This window comes from Mya arenaria, chromosome 8 (genome assembly GCF_026914265.1).
Source record: "Mya arenaria isolate MELC-2E11 chromosome 8, ASM2691426v1".
In the NCBI taxonomy this organism is placed as follows: Eukaryota; Metazoa; Mollusca; class Bivalvia; order Myida; family Myidae; genus Mya; species Mya arenaria.
In genome coordinates this window covers 43,861,913-43,875,160 of record NC_069129.1, presented here as the reverse complement: position 1 = coordinate 43,875,160, position 13,248 = coordinate 43,861,913, and the positions used below count along the sequence as shown (strand labels likewise).

The window sequence follows — 13,248 nt, the reverse complement described above, 5'->3', positions numbered from 1 at the left end:
GTACTTGGCTTGTCCCTGTATTTTATTACTGAGCCTGTTCCTAAACTTCGATACTAGGTCTGTTTTTGTAATTCAATATGGGGATTGTCCCTGTATTTCCCTGTACATATTGGACTTTGTACCTGTACTTTGATTCGCGTTATTTCAAATGGATCATACAAGATTTCTTTTTGGTGTTCATTTGTAGACGTTTATGTTTTAACTTATTATTTAACCTAATTTGAACTACTAAGTACATACTTTTTTATTATTTTGAGATTGCTATATCGCACCGCCTTTATTTTATATTACTCACTCTCTTTTTCGTTGTGTTTAAACTGCAAATATTTTGCAAATGCATTTTATATAATTAAATGTTACCGGTAAAAAAGTAACAATGAAAATGTGAATTTCACAATATATTCAATAATTAATGCACATTCCCTCATTGCCTCAATAGACGTTTATATTTAATTTAGTATGGCTATTTAAAATATCAAGGTCATGTCAGAACAGGTTGTTAAGAAATTTATCAGTTTAAACCCGGAAGATGAAAACGGAAGAAAAACAAGTCGTAACGTTCAATATTTATAAGTCTGGAGTATGAACGATTTCAATGGACTTGCTGAAGCATTACTGTCGATATTGACAATGCTCCCTTAGAAATGTGTTATGAAGGATAGCTTTCGAAATTGAATCCGTTGTTGGTAAGAAACAATGTTTGTTTTCTGTAGTTTTTAGACTGATTTGTTTTATCAACAGGAAAACCATGTCTTAAATATAAATCAAATAAATTTGTAGAATAAGGAAAATTGATATCAAAGAAATTTCATTATGGATATTACATTTTGCTTTGATATAAACGATACTTGATGTTAAATCGAAAGAGCACCATTTGTTTTGAAGTAAACAAATGTCAAAATGAATCTTCTTTGCTACATAAAATGTATCTTGCACGAAAATATGTTCTGGAACCACACAATGCTCCAAAAGTGTGAAAAAAGCCTTCGGTTGACTTTTGTAAAGAAAATAAATAAATGTATTAATTCCATTGCATCTTACAATATTAACTGTACTCTACTTTCAAGAATCATAAAATATATTCAATGATATTTAATGGTATATAAAGCTTGTGACTCGAGTCACAGTGAACGCTTTCCTAGTAAACTCGGCACACTCATCATCACAGCCCTCAACCTTTAAATCACCAAATGTTGTTCAAGATTTGGCCAGTATTGCTCGCATCCAAATGCCTTTGTTGTGCAAGAGTTCGGCCAGTATTGCTCACACCCAAATGCCTTTATTGTTCAAGGGGTTTAACCAGTACTGCTCTCATCCAAATGCCTTTATTTTTCAAGGGTTTGGCCAGTATTGCTCAAATCCAAATGCCTCTGTTGTTCAATGGTTTGGCCAGTATTGCTCGCATCCAAATGCCTTTGTTGGTAAAAGATTTGGCCAGAATTGCTCGCATCCAAATGCCTTTGTTGTTAAAGGGTCTGGCCAGTATTGCTCGCATCCAAATGCCTTTGTTGTTAAAGGGTTTGGCCAGTATTGCTTACATCCAAATGCCTTTGTTGTTAAAGGGTTTGGCCAGTATTGCTCGCATCCAAATGCCTTTGTTGGTAAAGGGTTAGGCCAGTATTGCTCGCATCTAAATGCCTTTGTTGGTCAGGGGTTTAGCCAGTACTGCTCTCATCTAAATGCCTTTGTTGTTCAGGGGTTCAGCCAGTTTGCTCTCATCCAAATGCCTTTGATGTTCAAGGGTTTGGCCAGTAATTATCGTACCCAAATGCCTTTGTTGGTAAAGGGTTTGGCCAGTATGGCTCGCATCCAAATGCCTTTGTTGGTAAAGGGTTTGGTCAGTATTGCTCGCATCCAAATGCCTTTGTTGGCAAAGGGTTTAGCCAATATTGCTCGCATCTAAATGCCTTTGTTGTTCAGGTGTTTAGCCAGTACTGCTCGAATCCAAATGCCTGTATTGTTCAAGGTTTTGGCCATTATTTCTTACATCCAAATGCCTTTGTTGTTAAAGGGTTTGGCCAGTATTGCTCGCATCCAAATGCCTTTGTTGGTCAAGGGTTTGGTCAGTATTGCTCGCATCCAAATGCCTTTGTTGGTAAAGGGTTTGGCCAGTATTGCTCGCATCTAAATGCCTTTGTTGTTCAGGTGTTTAGCCAGTACTGCTCGAATCCAAATGCCTTTATTGTTCAAGGTTTTGGCCATTATTTCTTACATCCAAATGCCTTTGTTGTTAAAGGGTTTGGCCAGTATTGCTCGCATCCAAATGCCTTTGTTGGTAAAGGGTTTGGCCAGTATTGCTAGCATCCAAATGTCTTTGTTGTTCAAAGTTTGGGCCAGTATTTCTTGCATGTAGGGACTGAATTAACACTAGCAATCGTTAACAACATACACTATTTCCTAAGGGTTTGAACTATAATCATACTAGTTACTTTTGTTTCATTTACAAAGAAACAACTTAAAGTGCATGCTTGCTATCTTGAAATAAACGTCAAAAACTAAATAGTTATTACAATCATCTACATAATTCAAGCTCAATGTTATAATTAAGGGGCTTAAGTGATGACATTGTGGCTTAGGTCGACCAGTAACGTACGTCAGCTTCTGAAGCGAAGAACGAGAATATTCCAATGGATAGGTTATACACGCACAACACTCGTGGCGATAATGTTCATGTGGTTTTATCGCGTATTCAATAATCAACACAAAAAGCATGTATGTAAATAGATTTTAAAGACTATCATTACAAATAAAATATCATTTGAAAGACTTTTAAACATTGACATAGCATTTTAAAGGTTAATAACACTTTAGATGTAACATTTAAAAAGACTTAACAAATGCGGCATAACGTTATAAAAATATGACAGCGTGTCACAGTAAGTTGTAAGGACTAAAATGCATGTGCCATAAAAGTTAAAAATACTTGACTGGAAGCATTTTTGATATGTTTACTTGTCTCTTCCTAATGTATTGTTATGATTAAAAGTACATTTTTGCGCTATTATGCTTATGAAAGTGTAAATTGTGAGAATTGCCTTTAATACTTTAATATGGCAATAACTTGTTTCTTCATGTTATCATGTTATCGTTTCGAGTGTTTTTCATAAGTAAGAATGTATTATTGTGTTACCATTACTAATATTACAATTTTCCTTTGAACGGCAAATATGGCATGTATTAAATGTCATGCATTTAAATAACGACACTCAATTTCTGCCGAATAAAACAAAATGTCTTATAATACAAGGGTATTATATGCCAGTTGTCTTCTCACTTAGTGAGGCATATAACCGCTCCGGCTTTCCCTACCCTTTAAAAGGAAGTATCAAATGACATTTAGAAATACGAGTGCATGTCAACTAACCTTAAAATGAATACAATTAGTATCAAAGCACTGTCTATGATCAGACAATATAAACATATATACAACGTATTTCAAGTAGAACATAAAAGACATCAGTGTTTTTTTGATGATCCTAGGTACTTGCACACAATAATATGTGTAATAGATACGGCACACACAAGAAGAAAAATGATGATTATCCTCGACCGCTGCGGTGCGAGTGTATGCTTTCAACAACAAGGGATTGTTTTGTACCATGGCGTCAAGGACGATCTATTAATAAATGAATTACAATACGCAGTACTGAGTCGAACGATGCAATGATTATAATAAGATCGCAAACGAATAAATGAAATACTGAAAAATGATAAACCAATTTAAACAAAGTGGATTCGCTATTGTCAAATTTGCAATATTGTAAGCTGACAAATTTGTTTTTTAAATAACTCAAATATAGCATAGCTATTTTACACAACAAATAGACTAAATAAGATTCTCAAATGGGCAGAGTCCCACACACGGGCAGATTTTCACAAACAGGCAGGCCTTTTGTATATTTATTGAAAAAATACCACATGCAAGTAATCAATAAAATCAGGAAGGACAGGGTTTAAATGCAATTACAAATGACCGTTGGACAGACTATGTTAAAAAAAGCGTTCATCAATAGAATTATCTTCAAAAAATACATAGTATCTGACCATTAAGTCTGCGGTGTTTTAAATGTCAACACTTGTCATCAAAATTACTTTTTGTCCATTTTCGTTCAATATATTTTTATTTAAAGTGTACATTTCTGACTGATGTTTATTTTAAAATAAACTATAATGTTTCGTCATTATGTGATAATGTTATAATAATCAAAATTAAGACATAATATGTACCTGTCACTTTTTTGCTCCCTTGAGGTTTGGGATGGGCGTTATGAAAATCAAACTGTTTTAATTCATGGTAAAAAAGTTACAGTGTACCATGATTAAAACTATATTGATGGTTGAAGCTTTAACAAATAATGTATTACACGGCAAATACCTTAAACAAGATAACATACTGGATACTTAATGAATTGTAATACGAACGTTTCCGTATGGATTTTCATATGATAAAAGGTCAAATCCCGCCCAAAACATGTACAATGTGCTATCCGTTTTGCACGCGCTCTATATGAACAATGAATGACAAGCTTTTCTGGTTCCCATTTTATGGTTCAGTGGTGCTCAATGTTTGTATGTCAATCACTTCGGCAAAGAAAGTAGTTCCTTGCACACATAAACCGTAGTAGGGCTTGTTTAGCCGAAAAGCCGAACGCAATGAAATCCTGTTCAAATATAATAGTGTTTTTTATCATTTTATATATTTCAAATAATCAACCTGATAATACTCAATGAAAATGGAGAATAAGTACATGTAAATTAATAAACACACACATGATCAACATAAATGGGCAACTGTAGAGGAACATCGATAACACTAATATGTTTAATTTTTTGTGGGCAAGTATTGTATGATAGTTTATGAAATCCTATTTTTTAATGTTTGTCATTTCTAAGGTTTCTGGCTCCATTATGCGACTGTTATGGGTTTGTCTACTCTGTAATCCGGCGTTATTTGTTAAAGGTAAGATTTACTTCTATAAATAGAAATATCTGATGTACATGTATATCGATTTCATTTTTTATAATAGATTTTAAACAAACTGGAAAGTAATGTCATGCTATAGTTGTTTTCGTTCCCCGTATCATGATAGTACATTTTTATCATTACTGTCAGAATGTGTTAAAAGCATTTCAATAAAATGATCATCAAACTATGAAATCAATTTAATGACATTTTAATAAATGATAAATAAAGAATAAACATGTAAATGACAGGCTATTAAATCTAAACCTAGGTCAGGAACTTGACTGTACTGAGCCTTGTAGCTGCTGTAATTTAAATGGAGCGTCAGGTTGTGGATATAACCCAGCAATAGAAGCAGACTTTTGCTTCGATGGGTGTGTAGATACCATATACGGACATAAATGTAAAGACAGATGCAGTGGGAATTGTCTCAAATGCGAACAGGAACATGGCACCCCATGCTACGCTTGCAAAAACACCTATTTCAATACAAGTACTCATTGTAGTCAGAAGTGTTCAAACGGATGTAATGACTCGCTTTGCGATGATGATGGTAATTGTTCATGTCTTACAAACTTTGTTGGAAGTACTTGTAACGATTGCCTTGATGGATTTTTTGGCGAACACTGCAATAAATCCTGCTCACCTAATTGCACATATTGTGATCGATTCACTGGTGTTTGCAATGAATGTTCGACTAATACAGTTTATGGTGAATATTGCGATGTCCCATGCAATCAAACATGCATTGAATCGAAATGCTTGCGTACAACAGGTAACTGTGCAATAGGATGTATGCCAAATTATTACGATCTGAAATGCGACAAAGAATGTTCTGAAAATTGCAAAGACGGCGGTTCAAATTTAACGCAATGTTACAAAACAGCACGATGTAATGGATGTAAGACAGGCTTTATGGGCAACACATGTGAAACACCATGTTATGAGAACTGTACTTCCTGTGAACAAGATACAGGTGTGTGTGACAAATGTAGCAATAATACGATGCATGGAACGTATTGCAATAACACATGCAGCCCAACTTGTATTGATAATAAATGCAATAAGGACACTGGAGTTTGTAATCACGGATGCACCAAATGTACTGGTAAACAATGTTAACCTTTACGAAACATGGAAAACAAAATAAAGTAAAAAAAAAATAGTTTGATATATTTAAGCGCAAAAGTAGTTGCTGTTTATATTTCTTTACACTTCTCACAAATGCAATTATATGCGCAAAACATTATAACACACTAATAGGTCTGTTCTATCTATTTGGTATCAGTCAAAACGGTATGGATATTGTGTAAAAGACAATATGAAGTAGAAATAGAATTCTAATAAATGCTTTATTCCCATGTCCAAATGCCACCTTTGACTTAGTAAAACGTTTTTTAAGGTTATTTTTGGTTTGGTGTATTACACTTTAAAGTTACTACAAAATTACAGAATTTGAAAATCAACAATCTACAACAGATGGAGTAAGCGTTGGCCTTAACATTGGTGCAGGTTTTACAAGATGTGTGGCTGAAATAATCGTTTGTTTGATTGGTTCATATATTTTGAAACGGTGGTATGTGTTCCTTTATTAAATTGATTAATTATGGTAAACCATAAAGACCTCAATTTTTCAAATAATAATTGAGGATAAATATCAAAATGGAAATTAAAATTCAAACATACACCTCGATTTCAATGTGTAATTTATTAATTCAGAGTTTGTTTAATTACTTATTTAGATAAATGAAAAATGAACATAACATGGCCGTCCCGAGTTCATTTCCAGCAGGGAACGTTACATGCGAAAGATGTTTCTGTTAAATATGTGCAATTCATCTTAATTCATTTTGCTCATATATTTATGAATACGGGGTCGTACTCACGATAACCTTGGAAAACATGCTGGTTGTGTCATAAAGTAGCACATGCCTTAGACGAAAAATATGATTTAATTGATGTGTTTTGAAAATGAATAAGTGTTACTTTCAGGTGTTACTAATGCAGTTGTAGAAGACTATGAGCAGGTGGACAACTAACAAAGACGAACAAGTAAGGAACAGACAGCGTACAAACTATTGGAAACTTCGACTGCCCAACAAGATCTGAACGCGCGCATACACGAGCAAATCTAAAACGACACAGCTTGTATATTGGCGTGGTAAAAGGTTAAAAAATAATAAAATATTGCAAACAATTTAAAACAACAACAATGCCTTTAATATAAAGTTTGAATATACGTTTGTGAACGGGCACATTCTGCTTTTTGCTCTCTATTTGTTATACACACGAAGTAAGAGCTGAATATAATATGTATCAGCGGCATGTTGTTGAGCATACTCAGCTTCTTTTTCCTCTTTAACTGGTATATTTGTATTGTCTAGGTATTTCCTAATACCACCGTTATATTATATTATATGACACTATACGTATGTTGTTATGCTATATCCATGTACAAATATTATCTAAACAGACCCATGTCTATTACATGTCTCATAATCCCTGTGCTTTGGAGATCCCACCGGTCGCAGATGTTACCTCTTCGGGTATAGTGTCCTTCCGGTTCAAATTTCTTAGCAAGAGGATATAACCAAAATGCATAAAAGAAATGTCAATATACCTATTATCTACATCTAAAGGTAATATTACTTGCAACCAAACATTATGTGACGTTTCTGCTTTTCAGGGCACATATTTTGAGCTTGTTTCTGTAGTTTTTCATATACATATTGCATCACATTTTGGAAGATACCACTCAATCATTCCTTCACCAAACAACACGAAAACAACTGAAACTCCATTTATTTCTCTACACTGGCATTATGTTTATTTATTCAAGAATAGTTTTAAAAAAAGAGAGAAAAAAATAATACATTTGAAATTAAAGATAAAAGGATTTATTAAAACGTAAGTAAATCGGTCAGTATGCTACACATAAAAACCTAGTTAACAACAATAAAACGGAGCTATCCTCAAATCGCCAATCACCTCTAGAGAATAACTCCCCTAATATTAAATTGTTAATGCCATTTATCGTTTGCAATATATATATATAAATACTTAATACATCCACATGTCCTCTCCTGACCAGCAATCGACAATGGTCAATGTACTAAGGATTGACCAATGCTATCTCACTATTTAATGGCATTTATGGTTTTAATTCCAAGAATTTTAAGAATATAAGCCATATCAACCATAAAAGCGCAAAACACTCATTTTAAAGGTATTTTTATCCTTGTCCTTCAATTGTCTGTGTTGTAACAATACCTGTTATGAATCTGGTTTGAGAGCAGAATCCTAAATAATATACATGTACATGTCTTAACCTTTGTTTTAAAGAGTTTTAATTCCTGTTCACGTCAACAATGATAATTAATAACATATCCTCAATAGTATGAAAATTAAAGACTATGAATGTATGTACTCATAACCTTACCCTTTTTCCATGAGATATCACAATTAAAAGGCATAATTTAAAATGTTTAAGGCCAATTATTTAAGATATGGAAGATAATTTGGATTAACACAAAACGTATTAAATCATAGCAAACAATGTGCATTGTTTTCGCAATTAAAGCTTACTACCCTATTAAGGCTGGTGGAGGTGATTGTCTTCAACATCTTCCTCAACGACATATTCTACCTTATCAATAATGCAGCTTTGTATAGTTACTTCCAATCAAATGCAGGCTAACCCTGACAAATGTCAAGAAATTTCAGCTGGCTCAAAGTCTGTAAAAGAATTAAAACAAATCAATATAAGCTATTTATCTATAAATATTTTATCAGATCCAATTCCAACTACTGTTCTGTCGCTTGACGTTTTTATAGCAAGACCAACACAGAAATAAATAGAAAGATTTCATACAGAGCTTTAAACGTTGTATTGAATGATTACATCTCATCTTACGATCATCTTCTTCATAGAGTTCAATTGCCGAAAGTAAATCTGAGCCGGGTAAGATACATCGCTATTGAAATTTAATTTTTTGTAAGGTATCTCACCAGAATATGTGCAAAACCTTGAAGCCTTTAAGACATGTTAGTTTAATCGAATATATGAAAACTGTGTAGAAGTTCAGTCAGTAAGAACAACTAAATATGGGAAGAACTCATTTCGCTTTGACGCCAGTCAGGTATGGAAAAGCCTTCCAATGGAAATAAGGTGCTCTGAAAACTACCTGGAATTTACAGGTCCCTCCAGTAATGTGTAAATACTACTTTACTCCTTGAAAAAAAACAAGTAGAAATCGAGATTTATAAGATGTTTCACTGAATACCTTTTATCCTTTGTCTTAAAGGAGTTTTGGTTTCAGTGGGATGGCCTACATATTGTTTAGGTGTTATGACTTGACATTTTCAATTTACATTATAACACAGTGGTAGGTGCTGATATTGTCAGGACAGTTGCCGGGCAGAGGTTTGAGATGGTTGCTTGTAAGAAGAGATGGCCCCAATGGGATCAGCAATGCCTTTGTACGTTTTGTTTCTGATAATATTAGCAAAATCTAGTAGTATCTAAATTACCTGATAAATATAAAACCTCCTCTAAACAAAACCTTTTAAAGATTTTTCCTATCAAGCTAGATTATTGATCACATTTTTACCAACTACACATCAATTCACCATGCTGTTATTCCCATGTATATAATGCTACTTACAATTTTGCAGTTTCAATGTATACGACTTATCCTTAATGTTATACTCTTGAAAGAACTTTAAACCAGCATTTTACAGTGGTATGTCAACTAGCAGAACCGTGCGCGCTGTGGATTGCCCGAACAGCCGGGAAAACGTGTTGATGTTAGCACTTGTTTTCAATGCTCTAATCCAACTTACTATTTGTAATTGTATACATGAATATAAATAACGAACGGCTTTTGTAAATACTTTGTTCATTTTACCCTTTATACTTTTATTTCCAGGTCACAAGCTCATTGTTATGTTTTTGATATGTATGTCTGTTATTCATGTCGAATAATTGCTCATTGTGCTTAAATGGGATTTTTTTTGTTAACGTATACCCGATTTTAAATAAAGAGTCATGTATATTGTATGTTTTATATACTTATTGACCCAATGGACATATAATCGCAAAGAAACAAAAAAGATAACCTTTCTTTCAAAGTATGTATTTATCATAATGAAATAACAAAACTGATAAAGAAAAGTACATTGTAAAAGAATTCCTGAGAAATTGTACACTACATAAGTATTTATTCAAGGAAATAAAGCGTTTGACTTCACAAGGCTCATGGTGTATACTGCATTGTACTACAAGGACAATACGATTGTCCATTGAATGTCTCTAGTTGTTCGAGCCTTTTTTTTAAGCCTTCTTTGGAAATAGCTTTTAAGTCATGTATGTTGAGTCTGCTGAGTTTCACATTATAATTCCTGTTGTAGAATATCCTGTCCTGACTCAAAACTGTACTGGTATGATTACAACCCGGCGGTAAACCGGTTGTTTAATTCACAGACGTAGTGAACACTGGTTGTTTGGCATTTGAGGAGGTATCCCTCGGCTTAAATGACTCGTAGATAGGCGGTGGTTGCGCGTGGATACTTTCTGTTCGAACTGACTGTAGTAGGGCAGCTTCAATAATCCGACCTTCTGTATCATTTTTTGTTTTCTTCGAGCTGCAGCAGTAAACGAGTAATCACACAACAAAATGAAGACCGATAGTTCCTGCGATTGAACCCAAAATTATCCCAACAATTTTTACTTTAGAGACCGTGCTCAACCTAAAAAGCAGAAGTAAAGTTCAAACACAGTAGTATCTAATGTTATAAGAGTATATAAAATGATTGGTTTGAACGACGCAAAGAAATCCGAAAATAATATCGATAACTAGTTAGAGAACCGTAAATAAGGTTAGGTAATCGTTCATATCGCTTATGTGTATGGATCGTTAAATTTCCAGTAAGTAATTGAACTCGCTTTTAACCAATGCGTTACAATAATACAATGAAAACTATAGAGGCTATCTCATTAGTCAAATATTCAAGTTTAAAACCTGTTTGGGGTCACACGGTAAAGACCCCTTTTACACTGAAAGAGAGATCGATTCCCTGCCTGGGCGAATGTTACTTATGTTGTTGGTCACCTAGCCCGGCAGATGTGTTTCCTCCGTGTACTCTGGTTCCCCTCAAAGAATATGACCATACTGTCGTGCCATTAATAAAATGGTGCATTAACCTGTTTTACAAACATTGTAAAATAATTAAGGATAAACTAAACATAATTCAAAAGTTCACGTACTCTCGGCCCCCGTTGCCTTTGTAGATCGGACGTCTGCCCCCTGCCCCACCACGTCCTCCCCTTCTACACTCAACCTCCGCTGCCTTTGTAGATCGGACGTCTGCCCCCTGCCCCACCACGTCCTCCCCTTCTACACTCAACCTCCGCTGCCTTTGTAGATCGGACGTCTGCCCCCCTGCCCCACCACGTCCTCCCCTTCTACACTCAACCCCCGCTGCCTTTGTAGATCGGACGTCTGCCCCCTGCCCCACCACGTCCTCCCCTTCTACACTCAACCCCCGCTGCCTTTGTAGATCTGACGTCTGCCCCCTGCCCCACCACGTCCTCCCCTTCTACACTCAACCCCCGCTGCCGTTGTAGATCGGACGTCTGCCCCCTGCCCCACCACGTCCTCCCCTTCTACACTCAACCCCCGCTGCCTTTGTAGATCTGACGTCTGCCCCCTGCCCAACCACGTCCTCCCCTTCTACACTCAACCCCCGCTGCCTTTGTAGATCGGACGTCTGCCCCCTGCCCCACCACGTCCTCCCCTTCTACACTCAACCCCCGCTGCCTTTGTAGATCTGACGTCTGCCCCCTGCCCCAACACGTCCTCCCCTTCTACACTCAACCTCCGCGCCTGAAAAAAGAAGTAAAATAATAAACAAACATCAAGTTTATTGTGTGCATTCCTTCGTGACGATAAAAACAACTGTATTTGAAAACAGACTTAAGCTACATTTTAGACGACAAATCGGCATTAAACATTTAAGTATAAACAGTCCATCTATTTTCCCAACATAAACGTATAGTCCAGCATCCAAAATTGGGCTTTTAATATCTTTTTTATATCATCATTTCTTGTTCAAAGGACTGTATTTAAGTTATTGATTTACCAAATTCAAAATTGGCTTAAATCAATATCTTCGAACTACACCAAACACACATGCAATTCATTACAGTTGGTCCATGTCAGTGTTCATAGCATTTGCAGACTCCTCTGTCTACACACCTGCAATTCATTACAGTTGGTTAATTTCAGTGTACATAGAATATTCAGCCTCCTCTGTCTTCACACCTGCAATTCATTACAGTAGGTTCATTTCAGTATACATAGAATATTCAGGTTCATGTCAGTGTTCATAGCATTTTCAGACTCCTCTGTCTACACACCTGCTATTCATTACAGTAGGTTCATTTCAGTGTACATAGAATATTCAGACTCCTCTGTCTACACCCTGCAATTCAATACAGTAGGTTCATGTCAGTGTTCATAGCATTTTTAGACTCCTCTGTCCACACACCTGCAAGTTATTATAGTTGGTCCATGTCAGTGTACAATTGTGTACATGCATTCTCGGAATCCTCTTTCTGCAAACCTGCAATTCATTACAGTTGGTCCATGCCAGTGTACATATGTGTACATAACATTCTCGGACTCCTCTGTCTATAAACCTGCAATTTATTTCAGTTGGTCCATGTCAGTATTAATAGCAATCTCGAACTCCTCTGTCCACAAACCTACAATTCATTTTAGTTGGTTTATTTTAGTGTACATGGCATTTTAAGGTTCCCCTGTCTTTAGACTTACAAATCATTACATTCGGTCCATTTAAGTGTCATGGCACTCTCAGACTCCTATTCCTACAAACATGCATTACAGTTTATCCATTCAGTGTACTCGACGTACTCCAAATCCGCTGTCCCTCACAACTGCGTGGTACTATATTTGGACTATGAAGTATTCTTGGCTTTGTCTGAACCTTGTCATCGCATTATTGTCGGCTGTTATGCATTTTTAGGCTTGCATGTGAAGTGCAGATGGGGCAATATCATTTACTCCGATTCCTTCAGATATATGATACTTCAAGGTATTGCGTTTCGTTTCATTTAATTACAGATTGCTACATCACACTGCCTTTATTTCATAATATCATACCTCGCATAAAGTTGTCCCTTCTTTGTATATATAAACCCGATCGGTCCGTATATCACTGTATTTTGATGAAAATCTATATTATGACGTCAGCGGTTCATATTA

At 35.6% G+C, this 13,248-nt stretch overlaps 1 protein-coding gene across 3 annotated transcripts; it reads left to right on the top strand.

Moving 5' to 3' along the window:
- The first annotated feature begins 541 nt into the window (after window positions 1-541).
- LOC128245132 (multiple epidermal growth factor-like domains protein 10) lies at window positions 542-10,000 on the top strand. Of its 3 annotated transcripts, XM_052963377.1 has the most exons (5): window positions 542-686; window positions 4,894-4,960; window positions 5,235-6,071; window positions 6,416-6,539; window positions 6,956-10,000. In XM_052963377.1, exons 2-5 carry the CDS (start codon window positions 4,909-4,911, stop codon window positions 6,963-6,965), a joined length of 1,023 nt encoding a protein of 340 aa, XP_052819337.1. In that variant the 5' UTR covers window positions 542-686; window positions 4,894-4,908; the 3' UTR covers window positions 6,966-10,000. The 3 variants fall into 3 exon arrangements, with proteins under 3 accessions (XP_052819337.1, XP_052819338.1, XP_052819339.1); XM_052963378.1 differs by lacking the exon at window positions 6,416-6,539; XM_052963379.1 differs by lacking the exon at window positions 6,416-6,539 and having other exon boundaries at window positions 5,235-6,114.
- Window positions 10,001-13,248: the final 3,248 nt, after the last annotated feature.

What these genes read in the sequence shown, in the direction of transcription:
- LOC128245132 (XM_052963377.1), top strand. Translation starts at nt 4,909, where the DNA reads ATGCGACTGTTATGGGTTTGTCTACTCTGTAATCCGGCGTTATTTGTT. An exon ending in TCCGGCGTTATTTGTTAAAG is followed by an intron (nt 4,961 to 5,234) that starts GTAAGATTTACT and finishes ATCTAAACCTAG; the next exon opens with GTCAGGAACTTGACTGTACT. An exon ending in CGGATGCACCAAATGTACTG is followed by an intron (nt 6,072 to 6,415) that starts GTAAACAATGTT and finishes ACAAAATTACAG; the next exon opens with AATTTGAAAATCAACAATCT.